Genomic DNA, 23,258 nt, shown 5'->3' with positions numbered 1-23,258 from the left:
ATCGCCTCGGCCAATCACAGCAGCGGGATTTGATCACGTGACGTTCGTAGGCTTGTGCCAAATGACTTTTGCCCCACTTTACTTCAGTTATTTAATACTTAAGACGCAGTGGGGTTTTGTCAGGTTGACTCGACTTTGTTGTGTTGTATGTACTCGTCTGTAGTTTGTAGATAAGTAAATGAGCTGTGTACATGAAGACTTCGGTTCATACCTAAATATAGACTTAAAACGTAAAAGCAGGATTTTAATGTATTTGTGGTTTCAAACCTACACAGTCATGCCATGATTGTGAGATTATGAGGATTTATTATGTGTAAAACATATATATCTTGGGATTTAGCACCTGAAATGGTTTCTACAGCCCCATTTCAAACTATGTCGGACCATGGTTACCACGGTTGTTTCCGTGTCTGCACCTATGACAGGTGTCATGACAAAAAGGGATTGTCAGATAGAAACCGATTTGGGCCAACTGGTGTGCACACTGCCAGTTTAAGCGGAATCCACTTATTTATGATTTGCAAGGTTGCTTTTCTCCAGACTAAATCATAGTTGCCTAGATACAAATGTCCTTGATTAGCATTTGGTACGTCTGATACCGTCATTTGTGCATGTGCTTGGAAATTACTCCAAAATACTTAAATATTTTAAACAACACATCATGGGTTTTGCAATTATCCTTAAGGCACTTTACTCATTTACATATTAAATATCTTAATAGTTATTGAGGTTGCATGGTTAACTTCCCTGTAGCGTCAAGTGCAGTTCCTAAATGCCTTTATCCAGTAAAATTAATGCTTCAAGACCCAAGAATCAACTTCCATCTTTCCTGATGAAACTAAATTAATTTTGATAATCGATTAGCTTAAATGTGGATTTTTCCAGTTCCTTTGTTGTACACAGAAAAGTTACCAAGACTGACTTATGGTTTGGACAAAACAATTTCCAGGTTAAAAATTTGTAGTATTTTGTAAGCATGTTGTGGACCTAATAATAACCCAATTGAGATAAAATACTGATCAATCACATGTTGCAGCCTTAATAACACTACAAGAACCCAGAGCAGATGTTTTCTGTTGGACTTCCTGCTTATACTCTGTACACCTATAAACACCTGTAAGTGCTCATGCTGTCATGCAACACAAACGAAGGCTTCAGACAAAACGGACTTCATCAAATACAATTTTCCACAAGTTTATAAAAACACAAAAAGCAGCAACAACACTTGTGTGGTGGGAGGAATTTATTGACGAATCAAACAGCTGTACATCCATTTGCCTTTCTTGGCCTTGATCTTCCTCAGGTAGAACTCAAGCTCCTTGCCCTCCAGGACGTAACCTTCTGCCCTGCCACACTGACCAGGCCTGGAAGCGATGCAAGCTGCAGGCAGGAAGACAAATTGGGTCAGTGATGAAGGTGAATAAACCTCTTTAACGGGAAAAGGACAGGGGAGTTTGAGGATTTATTTTTTTAATTCCATAGAAAGTAAACCGAGTGATGTTAGATTTTTCGTTTGAAATGTTTTTCCAGTTATGTGCTGATTTGTACACAGCCGAGAAGCCTCTTAATGACACAATTGAACAGTGAGTATAGGTATTTCTCAAATTAAATGTATTCCCACAGGATGATATTTGTTTGATTTAATTTAATTTACTTAGCTAACTTAACTATATCTTAAACAATCTTTAGACAAAACACTGGATTAATCACCACAGCCAACATTCAAAACAACTTAATGGTGTAGATATTGGACTTACCGAGCAGCTTTCCCTGCTGGAATTGCTCCTCCAGGAGTGGGCTGATCTTGGCCATTTTCTTGCGCTCATCGTACTTCTTCTGGGTCCTCTTTGATCTCTTCTTGTTCAGGACCTCTTCCTCCCCAGGAGTCTAAAGCAGTGGAGGAAATGAGGGCTGTTAGATAAAACACCTAGAAGTGACTTTAAAACCAGCCGTCAGTACTAAAGGATGCAAGTACTAGTCACACAATATTGTACATCATGACTGAACACCCTGTCTTTCTCAGAGTCACGATTATCGTCACTTTCATTCAGTAGCAGAACTGGACAAAGGTATCTTCATGGAAAAACAGAAATGAAGTCACTTTTCGCCACATACAGTGGCTACATTAACACTCGAGTGCTTTATTTTAAAATCAGCATCTTAACACTACAGCATTGCTGGAAGCAGAGATAAAAGCTTGACAAATGCCACTAAAGTGATGCTGAAAGTGTCACCAAATAAAAGTAAGGCACTTAAATCAATAGCATTTATTTCACACATACCAGCTTGGCTCCCTTCTTGCGTCCCAGGGGAGTGGCATAGTGAGCCTCATACCACTGTCTGTAGGGCAGACTGTCAACAAGGACAATGCAGTTCTTCACCAGGGTCTTGGTTCTGACCAGCTCGTTGTTGGAGGCATTGTAGACCACATCAATGATCCTGGTCTTCCGTGTGCAGCCTGTGAGCAAAAACATTGGATTGTAGGCGTTCCGTTAACTTGATATAGCACATATATTTTTTAAAAATGCTTAGCATGACACAGGTCTTTCTCAGAGTCACGATTATCATCACTTGCATTCAGTAGCAGAACTGGACAAAATTATCCTCACAGAAAGATGTGTAACAGGGAGAGCTCATACAGACTAGTGAATTCAGTCTGGCACTGATGAAAAACTTACAGCCCCATGAGAAGTTGCCAACATCGAGCCTCAGAGCACGGTACTTCTTGTTTCCACCACGGACCCTCACTGTGTGGATGCGACGAGCTCCGATCTACAAACAGGGAATTGTTTACAATCAGTGCCTGCCGGTCATTCTGAACCAGAGAAAAATACAATAAAAACAGCACCATAAACAAGTACTGAAGCGTGTCAGTGTAACTATGACAAGTCCTAACATTGGTAAGTCCACAGCTTTGAACCAAAACGATCCAAAAAAGACACACCTAAGGTCAAGTTTTCATCACCCACGCATCACCGCAATACATTTAATTTCTGAAGACAAACAGCTTGATTTTTATTCACCTTTGTGTTTGCAGGAGGGCGACCGAGCTCATACTTCCTCTTCTTGTGGTAGGGCTTGCGTTTACCGCATGTTTTGCGGCGTTTATGCCAGTTGTCCCTTGAGATACCTGGATGAATGATAGAAGTAAGTTAGAGCATCTGACAAGTCAGTGTGTGTACACCACAAAAAGATTAAAGCTCGAGTGATCAGTTCTCCAAGGTAGGTTGTCCGCAATTTCAATTCGGATTCCGCTAGAAGAATTTCATCATGTCACTCGAGCATTTTTTTCTCAACCACAATATATTTTCCAACCGATGCTTTATTTTCTAACTACATAAATACTAACAACGGCATCAATTGTTGGATACTCGCAGCATTTCGAAATACACGTCACGTACCACGTGGCGCTTCAACCACCTGGTGATATTTTAACTTAAATAGCTGAAACACACCTTAAGTGTAATGCATTTAAAAAGTAGTCAATGATAGTGGCATTAAGTTGCTGCCAAACTGTAACGCGTGTTTTGATTAAACAAGCTAGTGAACAAAATAATGTCCTAATTTCACAAAAAAAGTTTCTAACCGGGAACCTCACATAACCATAATAACCAGTACGTATTATATAAAGTTATGATACAACTTATTTACAATAAGGCACGACATTTAGTATTTATCACTTTGCAAGAGCATGTCATGCTCAGGAACAGCCTGCTAGCAAATGCTAATACCAAGTTCCCCGACGGCTTCACACTCTTAACATTCCAAATACGGGAAAAAGCTATTGTTCTCAACACTCGGTGCATTGAACAGATCCCACTACGTTCTGGGAAGACGTTTTCAAACACAAATGTAGGTATATTTTTTTCTGCAACACTTCCAGGTCCGTCGCTAGCTATACGAACAGTGCGAGCAGCCATCTTGCCACAGAGATCCACCACATACTTAAATAAAACACAATTAACAGACTATAGCTAGAAAATATGAAACTACAATTGCTTAAACAACATTTAACTTCAACATAGCCAACCATTATTAGATTAATCCTTCGTTAAATAATCAGATGGACAAGGATTATCCCTCCGACCCATGCTTGAAAACACGTACGTAAAGACTACTTCCGGATCATGGCCGTGTTTGTTTGAGCAGTGTTTCACGCGCGGAATAAGTTATTTTCATATTCAGAAGCTCTTTCGTTATAGCCATGTTTGTTCACTATAAAACCTCTCAATGTGTGTGTAAATGTTGACAAGTTGCTGCAAACAAATCGACAGTGGAAGGTGGTGGTGTCCGAGAAGCTCCTCTTCTCTCCCTAACGCTTCAACATGTTTTATTAATCTTTACAGTTGTAGTGGTCACTTGTTTTGTTGCATATGTGCTGCTAATTATAGTTACACAGAGTTTTATGGTTGTGAAGGTTCTCAATCATCCGAGTCATAGCCATCTTCAGGCGTTAGCTGCAGACAACTTTAACTACTGAAGCTAGGAATGCTACATAGTCACGTCGTTTCAGGAAGGTAAACGCAGGGGACAAAAGACAAAAGACCAAATATAATCATGGAGGAGGTTTACAACAAAAATAAGGTCACTTACCCTGTTGAACAGCATTGTTTCTGACACGTCGTTTACGAAAGCCCGTAATCAATGACCGCTACATCTGCCCCGCATCCAAAATGAACATCGCCTCGGCCAATCACTGCAGCGGGATTTGACCACGTGATGTTCGTAGGCGATGCCAAATGACGTTTGTCCCACTTTACTTCAGTTATTTAATACTAAAGACGCAGCGGGGGTTTGTCGGGTTTACTCGACTTTGTTGTGTTGTCTGTACTAGTTTGAAATTTGTAGATAAGTAAATGAGCTGTGTACATGAAGACTTCGGTTCAACGCAAAAGCAGGATTTTAATCTATAGAATTTATTTGTGGTTTCAAATGTTAATTCATTAATGACCTACAGTCATGCTATGATTGTGAGATTATGGGGATTTATGTGTAAAACATATCTTGGGATTTAGCACCTGCAATGGTTTCTACAGCTCCATTTCAAACTATGTTGGACCATGGTTAGCACGGTTGTTTCTGTGTCTGCACCTATGACAGTTGTCATGACAAAAAGGGATTGTCAGGTAGAAACCGATTTGGGCCAACTGGAGCACACTGCCAGTTGAAGCGGAATCAATTTTATTATTTGCAAGGTTGCTTTTCTCCAGACTAAATCATAATTGCCCAAATACAAATGTCCCTGATTGGCATTTGGTACGTCCGATATCGAGGTTTGTGCATGTGCTTGGAAATTACTCCAAAATATTTTTAAAAAGATACTAAGGTTTTGCAATTATACTTAAGGCACTTCACTCATTAACCCATTGAAATACCTTTTTAGTTAGCGAGGTTGCATGGTTAACTTTCCTGTAGCATCGAGTGCAGTCCCTAAATGCCTTTATCCAGTAAAATTAATGCTTCAATACCCAAGAATCAACTTAAAATCTCTATAATTAATTAGCCTTTTCAATATTTTCAGCATCTTATGTGGATTTTTCCAGTTCCTTTGTTGTACACAAAGAAGCAACTGATTAATGGTTTGGACAAAACATAACAATTTCCAGGTTAAAAATTGAAGTATTTTGTGGACCCATTAAATATTAAATTGAGAAAGAAAAACTGATTAATCACAAGTTGTAGCCTCAGTAACACTACACCCAAAGCAGATGTTCTGTTGGACTTCCTGCTTATACTCTGTACACATATCAACGCCTGTAAGTGCTCATGCTGTCATGCAACACAAACAAAGGCTTCAGACAAAACAGACTTCATCAAATACAATTTTCCACAAGTTTATAAAAACAAAAGCAGCAACAACACTTGTGTGGTGGGAGGAATTTATTGACGAATCAAACAGCTGTACATCTATTTGCCTTTCTTTGCCTTGATCTTCCTCAGGTAGAACTCAAGCTCCTTGCCCTCCAGGACGTAACCGTCTGCCCTGCCACACTGACCAGGTCTGGAAGCGATGCAAGCTGTGGGCAGGAAGACAAATTGGGTCAGTGATGAAGGTGGATAAACCTCTTTAACGGGAAACGGACAGGGAAGTTTGAGGATTTTTTTTATTCCCCAGAAACTAAACTCCAAGTGATGTTAGATTTTGTCAAATCACATTCAGCTGTCAAGTCTGCTGTCACCTTGTCTCGTTTGAAATGCTTTCCAGTTATGTGCTGATTTGTACACAGCCGAGTAGCCTCTTAATGGCACCAATGACACAATTGAACAGCGAGTATAGGCATTTCTCAAATTAAAGGTATTCCCACAGGATGATATTCGTTTGATTTAATTTACCATCAGTAGAAATATTCGTCAACTATATCTTAAGAAACGACCCTCAGACAAAACAGTGGATTAATCACCACAGCCAACATTCAAAACAACTTAATGGTGTAGATATTGGACTTACCGAGCAGCTTTCCCTGCTGGAATTGCTCCTCCAGGAGTGGGCTGATCTTGGCCATTTTCTTGCGCTCATCGTACTTCTTCTGGGTCCTCTTTGATCTCTTCTTGTTCAGGACCTCTTCCTCCTCAGGAGTCTAAAGCAGTGGAGGAAATGAGGGCTGTTAGATAAAACACCTAGAAGTGACTTTAAAGTGACATTAAAACCAGCCGTCAGTACTAAAGGATGCAAGTACTAATCACACAATATTGTACATCATGAGTGAACACCCTGTCTTTCTCAGAGTCACGATTATCGTCACTTTCATTCAGTAGCAGAACTGGACAAAGGTATCTTCATGGAAAGACAGAAATGAAGTCACTTTTCGCCACATACAGTGGCTACATTTACACTCAGGTGCTTTATTTCAAAATGGGCATCTTAACACTACAGCATTGCTGGAAGCAGAGATAAAAGCTAGACAAACGCCACCAAAGTGATGCTGAAAGTGTCACCAAATAAAAGTAAGGCACTTAAATCAATAGCATTTATTTCACACATACCAGCTTGGCTCCCTTCTTGCGTCCCAGGGGAGTGGCGTAGTGAGCCTCATACCACTGTCTGTAGGGCAGACTGTCAACAAGGACAATGCAGTTCTTCACCAGGGTCTTGGTTCTGACCAGCTCGTTGTTGGAGGCATTGTAGACCACATCAATGATCCTGGTCTTCCGTGTGCAGCCTGTGAGCAAAAACATTGGATTGTAGGCGTTCCGTTAACTTGATATGGCAAATATATTTTTAAAAAATGCTTTGCATGACACAGGTCTTTCTCAGAGTCACGATTATCGTCACTTGCATTCAGTAGCAGAACTGGACAAAATTATCCTCACAGAAATATGTGTAACAGGGAGAGCTCATACAGACTAGTGAATTCAGTCTGGCACTGATATAAAACTTACACTCAGAGCCCCATGAGAAGTTGCCAACATCGAGCCTCAGAGCACGGTACTTCTTGTTTCCACCACGGACCCTCACTGTGTGGATGCGACGAGCTCCGATCTACAAACAGGGAATTGTTTACAATCAGTGCCTGCCGGTCATTCTGAACCAGAGAAAAATACAATAAAAACAGCACCATAAACAAGTACTGAAGCGTGTCAGTGTAACTATGACAAGTCCTAACATTGGTAAGTCCACAGCTTTGAACCAAAACGATCCAAAAAAGACACACCTAAGGTTGAGTTTTCATCACCCACGCATCACCACAATACATTTAATTTCTGAAGACAAACAGCTTGATTTTTACTCACCTTTGTGTTTGCAGGAGGGCGACCGAGCTCATACTTCCTCTTCTTGTGGTAGGGCTTGCGTTTACCGCCTGTCTTGCGGCGTTTATGCCAGTTGTCCCTTGAGATACCTGGATGAATGATAGAAGTAAGTTAGAGCATCTGACAAGTCAGTCCGTGTACACCACAAAAAGATTAATGCTTGAGTGATCAGTTCTCCAAGGTAGGTTGTCCGCAATTTCAATTCAGATTCCGCTAGAAGAATTTCATCATGTCACTCAAGCGTTATTTTTTCTCAACCACAATATATTGTTGCAACCAACTACATAAATACCAACAACGGCATCAATTATTGAACACTCGCAGCATTTCGAAATACTCTTCACGTATCACGTGGAGCTTCAGCCACCTGGTGATATTTTAGCTTAAACAGCTGAAACACCTTAGGTCTAATGCATTTAACAAGTAGTCAATGACAGTGGCATTAAATTGCTGCCAAACTATAGCGCGTGTTGTGCTACGACAAGCTAGTTAGCAAGACAACAGCCAAATTTAATAATACAAACAAAGGCCATGGGAACTTCACATAACCATAATAACCATTACGTATTATAAAAAGTTATGATACAACTTATTTACAAAAAGGCACGACATTTAGTATTTATCACGTTGCAAGAGCATGTCATGCTCAGGAACAGCCTGCTAGCAAATGCTACTACCAAGTTCCCCGACGGCTTCACACTCTAAACATTCCAAATACGGGAAAAAGCTATTATTCCCAACACTCGGCGCATCAAACAGATCACACTTCATTCTGCGAAAAGGTTTTCAAACACAAATGTAGGTATATTTTTCTGTTACACTTCCAGGTCCGTCGCTAGCTATACGACCAGTGCGAGCAGCCATCTTGCCACAGAGATCCACTACATACTTAAATAAAACACAATTAACAGACTATAGCTAGCAAATATGAAACTACAATTGCTTAAACAACATTTAACTTCAACATAGCCAACCATTATTAGATTAATCCTTCGTTAAATAGTCAGATGGTCAAGGATTCTCCCTCCGACCCAAGCTTGAAAACACGTACCCATTCTCAGGCGCCGGCTAGAAAGAAAGATCGTAGAGGCTCATGGGTAGGTTTGAAGCCACGTGCTCTCGCGAGAAGTTAGTTTCCTGTCGACGGGATTTGGGGGGACAAAGTGATACGACGAATGAATGGCTTCGCTGTAAATATCACATGAGAAGAAATTCATAAAATTTAACACGAATTTAAATAATTATACATTGTTACATTTAAGATTTAATCGTGTTGTGTCTATACAGATTATTTACACTTATAATAATCGGTTAATTAAGTATATTTAGTGGTTTAATGTGGATTTTCATCAGGAACACTTTTGGGCTTCTTATTCTATTTCCATGGCTTAAAAGCAGTTCAACTATGTAAAAGTATGTAACCTAGCTATCTATGCCCTCAAACGTCATCTTATACAGTCACTTTATCTACCATATATATTAAATCTACTGAAAACTTTTTAATTTATGTCCAATAGCTTGCATGCAATGTTTTTTTTTCACTCAACTGCTGCCATTGTTTCTCTATTTATTTTGTATTGTTTTTGTGGTTTGAGTATTGTATATGTGCACTTTAAGGGAAAGCTATTCAGGTCCAATACAATAACAACTCCACACAGAAAGACCCTCATTCAAACCAGGAACCCCACTGCTGACGTACTTGCTGTGAGGCAACAATGGTTGCCACTGCACCACCACACAGCCCTACTAAATGAAAATCATCCAGTTGCTTGTATTCTCCTATGACCCTTTCTCTTTCATGACATATGCAATACAAATATGAACAATTTATTCAAGAAACACAAGTGATTAAACAAACAAAACAAACAACCTCTTCATATTTCCATAAAGTTCTTTATTATATACAGCTTGGTTAATTGGCATCGGCATGTAGATATAGTGATCAATCTGGCAAGCCTTTTTTTCCCCTCTCCATTCATCTGATTTGTAAAGTGTGTAGTTTGTTTGCAGAAAGATCATTCTTCCCAGGGGCTCATGTCTGTGTCAATGGCCACACAGTTGTATGCAGCGTAACGCAGCTTCTCCTCACAAACCTTTGCACTGCATGAGGGGAAAAACAAGAGGAAATGGTGAGATATTAGTAAATACTCCCAGATAAAGCAATTTAAATGTAAATATATATATGTATGTATGCATGCAATGTGGCAGTGGATACAGTACATTGTAAACACAGTCAAGACAAGTCTCCTTTCTTAAGATGTATCATATTTTTTAAGTATCATTAAGTTGCGCACTACTCATTTGATTCATACCCAATTATGGAATCCCTTTGATGTACACACACATAAAAACATTTTTCTACATACTGTATATAAAGCACAGAATGTTAGCGTACCTTGGATAGCTGGGTAAATAAAGCGTGCTGGAACATGTGGAGGACTGTGGAAGTGCATCTGTCGTTTCAGAGCTAAATATGGACAAAGATATTTCAATACACAGAAAATAACAACACCACATTCCACTGTATGTTATTGAATGTGTTGTTTTGCTAGAAATATAATTCTGTATTTAAGTTTTGGGAATATATTTGTGCTCACCCCGATTTGCCAGGAAAGATGTAGATAGGTGCAGGAAGACGACTTCTACCAGTCACAAACCTCAGGAACCTGCTGCGATCCTCTGAAAACAAAATCGCATTCAATAACAACTTCCCACGAGTGTTGGTTCATGGCTTTTATCTCCTCAGTGATGTGGATGTGTGCAATACATTACAGTTACCATTGGTGAAGTTAGTCAGCGCTTCCCACAAGTACTGCACTCTAACATCACTTTGCTCCAGGTCTTCAACTCGTGCTGGTGGGAAAAAACATTCATAACAATGATGGAGAGCATTGAACTGAAGAGAAGTACAGAATCCAACCAGAACTTCTAAATTGACACAGGCAAAGCGATTGCAGCCACAAACAAAGCAACACCTCCTCTGCCAGAACAGAAAATGAGAGCTCATGATCAGGAGGAGCTTGGCTAGAACTTGATGCTGAACACTCACTGAGTCGTTTCAAGGCTTCCACAGTAATCTCCGGGTCTCCACACACTTTCTTTTCAACTTCCTGCCAAGTGAGCAGGTCCAGCACCGCCTGAGGAACCACCTTCAGCAGCCCCGCCTGCATGGCTGCGATCTGGAAAACACACATTAGGAAAATGGTGCACAAAGATTTAGTAACTGCACTAAGACGATTTTCTTTTAACTATAAGCTAAGTTGGGCAAAATAAAGTACGCAGTGGAGCTTTAGGTGGCGACATATAGAAAGACAAAGTGTAACAAAATGCGGTCAGTCAGACCTGCTTCTTGCTCTCCTCCAGCCGAGATTCCTGCACCAGGCGGACAAACTCATTGCGATCCTCATAGCGAACTGCAACGTTGCTGCCACCAGGGATGAGCTCCACCATCTGGCCATTGCTAAGCAGTGTGGTGTACACCAGCTCCTCCCCAAACCTGAACTCAAATGTCTCCTTGTCCATGTTCTCCATGGCCTCCAGCAGGTTTACCTGAACAAAAATTCAACGTTACCTTGTGATTAAAAGTCAATAAGACAGAGTTTGCTTGGAAAGATATAAGAAATATATTATCACATCAAGCAGAATAAACTCACCAGAACTGAGTCTACAGCGGGGAAATCTTTACTCCAGCTGATGGCTTCCCCGGTGAGCTGCTTCCACACCAGCCCAGGCAGAGCCAAGACCTGCAGGTATATACAAAGACGACATCCAATAACCAAGTGTACACATCAGTGATTCTTTCTTTGTACCAATGTAAACAACCTAGAGACAGAAGAGCAACAGAAGAGAATTACTCACTAAGAAGTCTTTTCCTCTGAGAGCAGCTCCCATCAGCTGACCAATCCACTCATACTTGTTTAACTCTTTACAGGATGGGTTGGGGACGTAGTAATCTCTCGCCTCTAAGGCCCCCTGACAGAGAGCAGCAATAGTTTGACAAAGAAGCCAAATACAACTTAAAATAGGACTGTGCAAAGGCAGCGACGGTGATTGGTTACTTGATTGGCTGTGCGGCAGAAGAACGGCAGAGGCATGGGACACTCGGCTGAGCTGGGACAAAGCTCCTCAGACATGTCTGCCAGGCTGTCCCGAAATCCACCTCCCTGGTCGATGATTCCCTCTGCAATGAACTTACATTCCCACCACTGGTCATAGCGAGCAGGCCACCTGAGGAATAAAGAGGCGAAACGGTTGATCTTAGTGTTCTTTTCCGGACATATTCATATTTATATGAAACAACTTAAAACTGGTGGGAGACTTAAAAAAATAGCAAACCTATAATCCAACATCTTCTCCAATTTGTCTGATGGCTTGAGGCCTTCATACACCTGCAACAGAACAATGAAAAATAATGAGGCAACAGAGACAGTTTCATCACACAGTCACACAAGTGATACTGAATAAAACCATGAAAGGATCCATTGCACTGCACAACAGAGAGGCTAAAACCTAGAGGTCGACCCTTAAGCAATTTTGTGCATCAGTTGTTATTATTCAATTATTATATATTACAAGATGTACGACAACAAAAAAAATAGTATCTCAAAGACAATCAGTCATAGGCGATGCTGATTTAAAAAAAAAAAAAACCTGTTTTCATGTTTCCATCTCCTCACACTTCAGTCTCACACTGAGAGAGTACCTGGTTGAACACAGCGTTCTTGGAGCCCAGGTCCAGAGACGGATTGTCTCTGTGTTCCATGGCCAGACGTCTGTTGATGTAAAGTCGGGGCATGAAATTTGGTTTACTGGTCTCAGAGTCCTTGAGGCACTGAGTGATGAGAGCTGCGCGACACTTGGACAGCAGCAGGAACTGTTTTATGCCCTGGAGGATGTCAGACAAGACACACGTTTTGAAAGCTCATACACCAATATATCATTTCTTTGTTATGTAACATCTAAAATGGGTTGGAAAGTAATACATATTTCCGTTTCACTAAGTGTCTCTGTTCTGACAAAAAACAGACAGATACTGACAGAAGAGAAGTTCTGTTCCTTAGGAATGAACAAAATCTTATTCCAGTGGGAGGATGGAAATAATTCCACCTTAACGGAGACTCTGTTTTTCACAAATGGCCAGTTATAATGTATTTCATTTGATCTAAGATGACTCACTTTGATGTGGTTGAAGGTCCCCAGACTGTAGTCCCAGGCTGGCAGCACATGAGGGAGCGCACTGTCCAGAAGACAGATGAACCTGCAGAGTGGGACAGAACAATGACGATCATTTTAAATTTAAAACCCTGACAAATGCCGGTAATGCTTAGAATGAATCACTGCAAATGTAAAATTTAAAAGCGAAGAGCGTTAAATGAATTATAAATGCACATTGTTAATGTATAGACGACTATTCTGGCTGCAAACGTCTGGTTTTTAATGGAATATGTACATAGGCGTATAGAGGCCCATTTCCAGTGTTCTAATGGTACATTGTGTTTGCTAATCACGTTAGAAGGCTATTGGATGATTAGAAAACCCTTGAAATCCTTGTGCAATTATGTTAGCACAGCTCAAAACTGAATTATTTAGCATAAAAATCATTATTTCTAATCTTGTCAATGCCTTGACTATATTTTCTATTCATTTTGCAACTGTTGATGAAGTGTGACTTTTAATGGAAAATACAAAAAATTGTATAGGTGACGCCAAACTTTTGAACGGTAGTGTAAACATACACAGTGCTAGTTAAGCATATCACCTCCACACGTCTATCTCTGTGTGTTTCAGGGTAGCTGTGATTAGATCGCCAGTGTTGCACAAAGGATGTGATTCAGGTAGGATTGTGACTGAAAATAAAAAGAAGCGTCCACTAAATGTTTCAGAGGTGATTTCTACTGCTCATAAAACCCTGACACAGTCACCAGTAATGTTGTGGTGAAGAACTGAGTGGGGAACTGAGTAATTAATTGGTCTGAGCATCACCTGTGGATATGAGCTTTAGGTATCTATCAAAACAAAACGGTCCTCCATAGGGTGGATGAGCTTAGCCTGGGTTCGACCAGAATTCACTGAAAGATTTACACTACAAAACTCTAGCATGCTGCTTCAGTGACCCAATCGAGAAAGAAGAAGAAATGAGTGCGGACTTACCTCTGGATGACTAATGCCCTGCGGTAGAGCACATCAGATGGGGTGCCCTGCAGACGGGGGTAGCGCACCAGGTTAGAGGACTGGAAAATATCAGCGTTCAGACCGAGGTCCCTTTCACACGAAGACTTGATCTTCATGCCTCGGATCCGGACGTCAATTCCCTCCTCTGGAGCGCAGTGAGAAAACACCACGTCACATTCGGCCATAGAGCCACACAAAATGTACTGAAGTGATTCAAAATTACAGGAAGAATGTTTTTAAATTGATATAAATAAAAGCAAAAAGCATTACCTTTACATTCCTCAATTCGGATTTCAATGACAGGGAGGTGGGATGTCATGTCCTCCAGTACACACACTTCTCCTATCAAGTTGCTAAAAAATATAATGTATACATCAGAGACATATTTATAGTTGTATAAAATATTAAATGGATGAAGATGAAGTACTGACAAAGTACAAAAAGCTGCTTAAATCACTAAATACTGACACAACTATATGACCAAATGATTTGGCTGAGACTTACTCCTCTAAGGAGACATCACTCATTTTCTTCAGGTTGTCTCCCTCTCCTCCATACACTGTGACTCTCTTGGGCATGTAGTTGTCATCAGTCGAGTCCACGGACAATAACAGCTTACTAGAGAGTACAAGAATATACACAAGTTATAAACATGTTATTGACCAGATGGGTTTTTTTGATAGTCTGGACAATAAATCAACAACAAAATCACAGGTTCAGTGGGTGCTTACTTTACCACAGTGCCTCTCTTCATGTGGAGGCGGATCCAGTGTTGTCCCTGCATGCCATCGCTCTCCCAGTAGGTTTCAATGTCGCCGTCTGTCAGACAGCTCACTCCTCCACTGGGATCCTCCTATCAACAAACACAGGTGTAGTTTGTAATTCCATGTTCATACAAAAGGAACAAACATCTTCATTTAAGTACCAGTGCTGTATGAGGATATTTTTGTCAAATGTGTAATAATTTTTTAATACCTTTAAATTCCACATTAGTCTGAGGATTAGTCTGCAGTAGGGTTGCAACAACAATACGACAGTACTGTACACTAGCTCAGTAACTTAAAATAGTCATTGTATACGTTTTGTCATGAGTCATTAGGGGGAAAAAAACATTTGCAGTGCAATTTGCATATACTGAGGGTGCCTCCTAAAAAGGATGACTATTGGCTGCTCTGTTGTACATTACATTAAATATGGTGATCTGTCCTCACAATAAAGCAATGGACAGTACCATGTAGGTATTTGTTGTCTTTGTTACTTATTGTTACTTTTTGACAGGTCACAGCAGGAAAGTCATAGATGTATGTCATCAATTCAGTCATGGCTGAGTTCCAGTAAGCTTCCTCAGTTTCAGGGTGCATGTTGGTCACACTGTCCTTACTGCCATGAAGTGAATGGAGCCATTGTTAGTGCGATCAGTGACACCTGTGCTTTTCATGTCGCGCAAAGAGCCCATTTGACTGATTTTGGCTCTCCCTCTGAAGCCATTACATTTTAATTAGTCTCAGAAATACAGTATACTCTGGAGAAGGTTTTACAGTATCCACTGTCCAACTCCTAAAGTAGAGACTATTTCATGGAGGAAAAACCTAAGTAACAGAAGACCCTGCTCCATGTACGTGACTCACCGAGCATGAAGAAACATCGATGCTGGTCACGCATTGCTTCACACTCCCCAGGTTCTCGTCCTCTTTCCCAATGTGGTCATAGAAGTAGTGCACCAGGTCCTCGTCACATTCATACGTCCAGGTGGGAGGAACATACCTTAATGATTTGAGGGGAATGACATCACAATGTGCTGCTGTGGAAAAAGATGACTAGTCTAGGGCTGAATCCCAATTCCACTCCTTCCCCCTACCCCATTGTCGGAGTTCTCCTTGTCCCTCAATACAGAGTTGAGGGTGCTAGGGGTAAGAACGTTCCCCTAAGAAATGAGACACTGCTATATCAACAATTGAGGCGTGTTCCCAAACACAGTTGCAGCGGGTGGAATTGGGATTCAGCCTAATTTGACTTTAGACAAAACATGCTCACCTTAGCTTCTGGACGGCAGCGTCATCACACTCAGCGATTTTAGGTTTGGCACCGATGTAAAACGAGTTTTCCACATCCACCACCTGCTCCCAGCGGTTGCAGGGTTTGTGGTCGTAGCCAAGGAGCTGCTGCTGCATGAGGATGTTCTTCGGCGACTCGACCGGCACCAGCCTGTCACCACCCTCCGTGTGTTTACACACCAGGATCCAGCCTTCCTCCAACTCCTGACCCGGACGGTACTCCTCCAGCTGCTCCTGGTAACAAACATGGAGGAACATGTCAACATGTGATGTGTTCCCCCACCACAGTTAAAATCACCAAATCTGACAATAGATACTAGTCCTGCACTTTTGCTTTGAACACAGTGCATTTAAGGTATTCAATTTTTACTCAAAAAATCCCCTGTGGGGATAAAACAAGTCTGTACTTTGATTAGCCTTAGATTATGAATAATATTTCTCTATTATACTACTATGTAGAATCTATCACAACATGCTCAGCTGTTTCTTCTTGCCTTAGAAAAATCACATTGTCCCGATTCATGCTTTCCTATCTTATTTTATAGTGCGTCGATCTTAATTACGATATAACAGCCTAACATTGCTTCTGTTCCTTCGTGTACTGAAAAGTGAGACTACTTCCTTAACTGATGTTGTATCAAAGCAGTGGTTTACCTTGCTGATTTTCACCCACAGGCCCTGGCTGTTGCAGTACTCCTCCCCTGTTGTCCTGATGCACGTCCCTTTCTTTGGTTCAATGTTGTACTTGCATGTCCTCTTGCTGTGGGGGACCTGGTGTGGGCTTTCAAAGATGGAAATGAGGGTTTTCCCAGAGATGGATACTCCAGCGGATGCTGTGGATGAGGCAGATGCGGGGGACGAGGAGTCCTTGCAGATTTTGTAGCACACCTCTTTGGGGACGTAGCACAGGCACTCTGGCAGCAGCTCGCTCTTCCTGAAACTCTCGATGCATTTGTTTAGGAAGCGGATCCTGCCGAGCACCAGGTGAGGGTTGTCACACGGGGACATGATGATGATGATAATGATAATGATAATGATGTCCGTCAGCAGCTCAGCAGCAGGAAGGTACACTCAGCTGACATTATACCACTATCCTGGACACTCCTGTCAAAACAAACCACAGACAAGAGCGAAATATCTACGTAAACAGAGGCGTCGACAAACAACAACCAAACAATGCGAGTTAATTCAATAGGTGGCTTCGGGTTCCCGAGTCTAGAAGGTGACGAATCTTCAAATGAACGAGCAAAGTTCACTGCGTGAAATGATTAACAAGGTAAGCTAACGTTAGCGCGGAAGCTAAGTGTAGCGAATGTAAATGACTAGGTCCATAAAAACAGTTCCAACTGTTTTAAACACACATGAGCGAATAGACACGTTTAATTTAGTCAAAGGCGAAAGAGTAAAAAATATATACTCACAAGTTCGAGTTTACAGACCTTTAGTCTCGACAGGTTTTTTATTTAGTATGAAACTCTCCCCTGTGTGATTTCCCTGCGGCTATCTGCTAACGCGGAAGATGACGTTTGACCCTCTCGATCTTCCGTCGTTTTTGTCTTTCAAAATAAAAGCCTCATATTGAATCATGTCTTATTGTATATAAACACACAACAGGCGTCCTGTCTCATACACCAGGGTTGCACAGGACAGACTTTTAGAATCCCTGTTTTTATTTGGGTATATTACATCATACATATTTTTCCACATTGAAATTGTAATTCAACATGCAGCTTAACAGTTGGTCTGTAACATTTTACAGAAATTACTGTCAGAAATTGATTATACCCACAGTTCTTTGGCATCCTCTGGTGGTACTTGGAGGAAAATCAGTTCTACTGTATAAATATATATTATACCAGACCACCATAGTTTCTTATGCACACTTGGATGGGGTGGGTGAAGGAGTTTTTCACATGGTAGTGCTATGTAACCTCAATCCCCAAGATGCCACCACATCCCACACAATGGTCCTTTTCATATATATATGTAAGAATCAGCTGTGTCCCCTTTCTAAAACAATGGTTGAAATAGTCATACCAGCAGAAGTTATTAACATGCTTCCAACAGGCAGAGCATTGCTTTTGCAGAATCAATTCACCTGGTGAACATGAAATAATAATAATGATAATAATAACAATAATAATAATGATTATAATAACAACAATAATAATAATGATAATAAAAGCTCCAATATATTCTATTTAATTACATTTAGTCTTTTTATTATGTTGCATAACATTACTTACATTTCTACATTTAGGAATTTGTGCATGCATATCTTGCTACCAAAGTTACAGATTTACACACACACGCACGCACGCACGCACGCACGCGCGCGCACACACACACACACACACACACACACACACACATTAATTTGATAATAAAAAACAAAGGAGTCTTTGTAAGAAAAGGGTTGTTTTTAATTTTCCCGTCAACTAAAAATGGAAAAAAACAACAATGCGATTCATTTCCTGAATGGCAAAAGAAAGAAAGAAAGAAAGAAAGAAAGAAAGAAAGAAAGAAAGAAAGAAAGAAAGGAAACAATAGAACAAACAACTTTTAATCTGCTTATTGTGCCTTGATATTTTCCACTGGAACTTGAATCAGTGTCATTTCTTGTCCTTTGTTGTCGGTGGCACTGATGTTTTCCTCAGGAGAAATATCGGCGTCTTCTCTCTCATTTGGGTAAGATGAGATCTCCAGCAGTGAAGGGAGGCTCACACCTTTACCCCTCTGCAGAAGACCGTCCAGACCTTCACCCTGTGATCCATTAATAGATAAATACTGTTTCTTCACAGGCCTCTCTACGGGCTGGTGGACTTCAAGATCCTCAGCGCTCATCCTGTGAATACGGAAGACAATGTAAACTCTTTTTTTATTTACAGTAATATCGCTTTTCCTTATTTTTTTTTTATTATTCATTAGTTCACCTCATGTCAAAGGTGGAGCCTTTAAATGCTGGTTTGAGAGTCTCTGCTGCTGTCGACAAAGTGTAAGGGATGGAGAAATATCTCTGTGCCCAGTGCTTGTCTTTCACAATTGGAGCCAGGTTCTGGTACATGTCGTCCACTGCCAGCATCGACACCTACAGGAGAGAGAAGGTGAATTAAAACCAGGCCTGTGAACACTTAACTGAGGGGAAAAACAACAACAAACAAACCTGAATGTTTCGGTCGATCAGCTGGTTCGTTTCAAAGTCATCATCGTCCTCTCCAAATGGGTTGATGATCAGTTCTCCCACCTACACATCGATCAGACGCACATTGAAGTCAACGTCGTAACTACAGAATCAAAATTCTGTGATGCGCGGATGTGCTCGTGTTACCTTGAGCCAGCCGGCGTAGAAGAAGAACTGCAGCAGGGTGAAAACAGGCACATACATGTCCAGGTTTTGACCCTTGTAGCCCTTCTCGGGGTTCAGGAACTGTCGACCGATCACACAGAAGCCGAAAAACGAGTAAACGGCGAGAGTGACGACCTGAAAATGAGACAGTGAGACAGTCAGTTTCCTCAGGAAGTTTTACTGTATTCATTTTATTGAAAAGGGAAAAAGTACAACTCCATAAATAAGTGGAATGAGCTAATTTGAACCATTTATTATTATTATTATTATTATTATTATTATTATTATTATCATTATTATTATTATTTTAAAGGTGCATTATGTAATAAATCTAAAGCAACTGGCCATAAAATCCTCCTAATATGTCACAGAGACTCAGGAATAATGTTCATATAACAAACTGAACTCACCAACAACAACAGTACAGACAAAATATTAGCATTAAAAAAAATATTTTGCAGACTGCAAATCATGTTTATGTTTTGAAATCATGTTTTGGCATGTGGCGCCACCTACCGCCGTCTACCAATCATTGCAGTCAGTAGAGTCTCAGCTGCCGAGCAACCACGGGTTGCCAGTTACGTCAGAAAACGAAACCTTAAAAGACCTCGGTATTTTGAATTTGAATGTAGTAACTGTTTTTGGCCACATTCTTACATATGGCACCTTTAATGTATGGATTAGTCTGATGACTGTTGCAATTGACTCATTGATTGGTTGGCTGGTTTGTACATTTACCTCCACAAAAGTTAATTTTTAAAATTTGATTGGTGTCATTTTGTTTAATATTTCACGACTTGCATCAAAAAAATTTGTAATGTGAATTCCCAATTTATAAATAACAGCTCCAAAATAAAACAATAAAACAATATTATCTCAACTAGATTTTATTTACTGAGCAAATAAGCCTGAGAATATTGACATTACAAGGATCTGTAATCTCAGATTAATTGATTAATAATCAAAAAAGGGAATTACTGGCTATTTGATTCATTGCTGCAGCTCTATACAAAGTACAGTACCGCTGACTCCTACCTGAGTGTAGACCAGAGGAATGCTAATCCAGTCATAGTGGAACAGGAGGCTGCACTTGGCTCTGTAATTATTAAGCTCCTGCAGACACAGTTCACACAGTCAGACAGCACATAAAACATGATTCCTGCAGTTTATTGCAAGAGGACGCTTGAGTGCGCGCTCGTTCTGTTTGTCCGTCACTCACGTCCATCAGAAGTCTCAGAGCAATATCGTCCCTCACTCGTCCCTCCTGTCTCGCTCTGGACGCCAGGTTGGAGAACCAGGTAAGAGGCATCCAGTACTTGTTGAAATCCGAGTGCAGCGACTCAAACGTTTTCAGCTCATGTGTCGTCATGAATCCTGCGGAAAAACAGTTCACACTGTCAGATCAGCAAGAGTCTAAAGCAAGGCTATTCAACTCGGTATTTTGAATTTGAATGTAGAAACCATTTTAGGCCACATTCTTACATATGGCGCCTTTAATTTACTTATCAAATCAGACATTAGGTGAACGAGCATCGCTCTTGGACTCACCGGCCTCCACAATGTGCTCCAAAGTGGGAAAACGCTTGTGAACTCTGGTGCTGATGGAGCGCAGGATAAGAACCGACGACAGGTTGGCGTATCTCATGAGGGTTCGTCGCAGCAGGCGACCCCTCTCGTCTGCTCCGTGGACGTTTCCAGACACCACCATCATCAGGTTGTCCGGCAGCGGGAAGCTGGTGTACTGACCCCACCAACGGTTAAAGGCCAAGCTCACGTAGAAACCTGAAAACAAGTAAAACAAACAAATAAATAAATGAATGAATAAACTCAAATAAGATGACCCCACAGTGTCCTTTGATTTGTCAGACTTACCCAGCACAAACGTCACCGGGATAAAGTTGCTGTTGGTGAACTGATCACAGTAAAGGGCGATTCGCTCAAACAAATCCTGCTGCTTCGGTGACAGGAGGAACCTGCAGAGCACATATATAAATGTTTCACAGTGGAAGCTGAATGTGATCGTTTAGTGCAGCAGACGACAAAAGCGGAAGATGAAAGCAGTGTATTTGCCTGTAGAACACGCTGAAAAACAGATAAATCCCACAGAAGACAAGGAGCTCCTTATAGAGCAGCCTGTAGATGCTTCCTTTCCACCTGAACAGGAGCTTGGAGAAGCCGCCGAACCTCGCATTGGCCACTTCCAGGGAGTAAGAAACTGTCATGTTTATTCTGCTTTGTAACAGCAAAAAAAGAAAAATCCTGCAAAACAACAAAAACAAATACTGAAATCTTGCTTCATTCAGGTTTCAAAAAGTATGATATATATATATATATATGTACTCAGGTGTCTTACCTGTGAAGGCAGGTGCTCTCACCTGGTCGTACAGTGTTTTAGAAGTGTCCGGTCCTGGGAAGAAAACTTCTTCTTCTGGCTTTCATTTTAAATCTTCCTGTCATGCTGCCATAAATTTAACATTTCAAATTTATCACCTGGGAACCTGAAGCCTAAAGAGACACACACCTACAGTCACGGAATGAGGAATGAGTGGAAACAACTGCTGTATAAAACATGTACTGTGTGTTTTACTGCTTTACAGAAATCTGTTCTGTAATCTACTGCAGTGGTTCCCAACCTTTTTGTCCCTTTAAGCCCTTCTTGCTCATGTCCAACCCCAACATTTGTAATTATTTACTATATTCTGTATAATAAACAGCACTTAAAGGTTGTATATGGATTAAAATCTGTCCCGTGCTTCCATGAAATCAAAATTTAACTCTTTGAGATATTGCCTTGTTTTCTCTTTTGATATCGGTGAGTTTTTGGTACTTTTTTACGATGTGTTGCACAGATGCTGACAACAGGAACACGATCGGGTAAAGCTGTTGGTAATAAATAGCTTAATAAATTTAAAGGTGGACCGAAAAAACCTCACAACCTTAGAGTAGACGAAGCTCCGCACTCCCCCATGGATCTATGGACTCTTAGCAAGACCCAAAGTACTACATATATACATACACTACCATTCAAAGGTTTAGGCTCACTTAGAAATGTCCTTATTTTTTAAGAAAAAACACTTTTTTTCAATGAATATAACATTAAATGAATCATAAATACACTCTATACATTGTTAATGTGGTAAACGACTATTCTAGCTGCAAACGTCTGGTTTTTAATGGAATATGTACATAGGTGTATAGAGGCCTATTTCCAGTGTTCTAATGGTACATTGTGTTTGCTAATCGCGTTAGAAGGCTTTTGGATGATTAGAAAACCCTTGTGCGAGTATGTTAGCACAGCTGAAAACAGTTTTGAAGGGCAAAATTATCATTATTTCTAATCTTGTCAATGTCTTGACTATATTTTCTATTCATTTTGCAACTCTTTTGATGAATAAAAGCGTGACTTTTAATGGAAAACACACACAAAAATGTATAGGTGACCCCAAACTTTTGAACGGTAGTGTAATTCCACAATGTTACCTCTGTGGAGTGGATCGAAGAGTCTAAATTAGAGCCACCTCCCCAACAATCACATGGGACTTCGGTCTCGAAAGCCAAATAAACCACAGATTGATTTCTCAGCGGAGGATTTACAGTGTTTGCTCTTCTGACCATCACTGACCGTGAGTCCACACACGGCGATGCAGGTATAGATTGTCAGATTGGCTCGTCCTCACACCTGTCTCTTTGCCTTTGTCATTGGCTGCTGTGTTTGTTTTTCACATCGTTACAGCTGTCCACTGTAAATCTGACTGATTTTTCTGGCCCAGTTTTATTGTCTTAACCCTGTTTGCTCGGCCCCGACTGCATATTTACGAGGCTATCATCAGTCCTGCATCATCAGCAATCACGGTGGACTTCCCTCTTCTCAGCGCAGCTGATGCGTCTTTTACCTTTTATCACTGATGACAGATTTATGCAACAGCGTTACCGTGCAA

General features: G+C 40.8%; 4 protein-coding genes across 5 annotated transcripts; all 4 read right to left on the bottom strand.

The window, feature by feature from the left end:
• Positions 1-1,243: 1,243 nt before the first annotated feature.
• Positions 1,244-4,961, bottom strand: LOC310926744 (small ribosomal subunit protein eS8-like; the record flags this gene model as incomplete). Its single annotated transcript, XM_083888931.1, has 7 exons — positions 1,244-1,380; positions 1,758-1,887; positions 2,283-2,458; positions 2,679-2,772; positions 3,024-3,130; positions 4,594-4,651; positions 4,956-4,961. The coding sequence occupies 7 exons, from the start codon at positions 4,959-4,961 to the stop codon at positions 1,244-1,246; spliced, it is 708 nt and encodes a 235-aa protein (XP_083745057.1).
• Positions 4,962-5,862: 901 nt separating this feature from the next.
• On the bottom strand, positions 5,863-8,855 carry LOC310926658 (small ribosomal subunit protein eS8). Its single transcript, XM_083888842.1, has 6 exons — positions 8,801-8,855; positions 7,732-7,838; positions 7,381-7,480; positions 6,985-7,160; positions 6,449-6,578; positions 5,863-6,017 (listed from the first exon to the last, which is right to left on the bottom strand). Exons 1-6 carry the CDS (start codon positions 8,802-8,804, stop codon positions 5,908-5,910), a joined length of 627 nt encoding a protein of 208 aa, XP_083744968.1. The 5' UTR covers positions 8,805-8,855; the 3' UTR covers positions 5,863-5,907.
• Positions 8,856-9,663: 808 nt separating this feature from the next.
• hectd3 (HECT domain containing 3) lies at positions 9,664-17,491 on the bottom strand. 2 transcript variants are annotated; one of them, XM_083890203.1, is made up of 20 exons: positions 17,396-17,491; positions 16,629-17,078; positions 15,955-16,208; positions 15,549-15,684; positions 14,652-14,773; positions 14,425-14,538; positions 14,191-14,273; positions 13,900-14,065; positions 12,925-13,006; positions 12,452-12,634; positions 12,085-12,137; positions 11,808-11,976; positions 11,608-11,721; positions 11,403-11,492; positions 11,092-11,298; positions 10,799-10,928; positions 10,528-10,602; positions 10,347-10,428; positions 10,145-10,216; positions 9,664-9,849 (listed from the first exon to the last, which is right to left on the bottom strand). In XM_083890203.1, exons 2-20 carry the CDS (start codon positions 16,980-16,982, stop codon positions 9,765-9,767), a joined length of 2,571 nt encoding a protein of 856 aa, XP_083746329.1. In that variant the 5' UTR covers positions 16,983-17,078; positions 17,396-17,491; the 3' UTR covers positions 9,664-9,764. The 2 variants fall into 2 exon arrangements, with proteins under 2 accessions (XP_083746329.1, XP_083746330.1); XM_083890204.1 differs by having other exon boundaries at positions 17,414-17,472.
• Positions 17,492-18,545: 1,054 nt separating this feature from the next.
• Positions 18,546-21,542, bottom strand: best4 (bestrophin 4; the record flags this gene model as incomplete). Its single annotated transcript, XM_083888930.1, has 9 exons — positions 18,546-18,819; positions 18,908-19,062; positions 19,138-19,218; positions 19,303-19,455; positions 20,356-20,433; positions 20,540-20,694; positions 20,869-21,102; positions 21,193-21,293; positions 21,391-21,542. The coding sequence occupies 9 exons, from the start codon at positions 21,540-21,542 to the stop codon at positions 18,546-18,548; spliced, it is 1,383 nt and encodes a 460-aa protein (XP_083745056.1).
• Positions 21,543-23,258: the final 1,716 nt, after the last annotated feature.

Source organism: Microchirus variegatus (genome assembly GCF_963457635.1).
Source record: "Microchirus variegatus genome assembly, chromosome: 5".
Taxonomy (NCBI): Eukaryota; Metazoa; Chordata; class Actinopteri; order Pleuronectiformes; family Soleidae; genus Microchirus; species Microchirus variegatus.
This window is presented reverse-complemented; position numbering and strand designations above follow the sequence as displayed.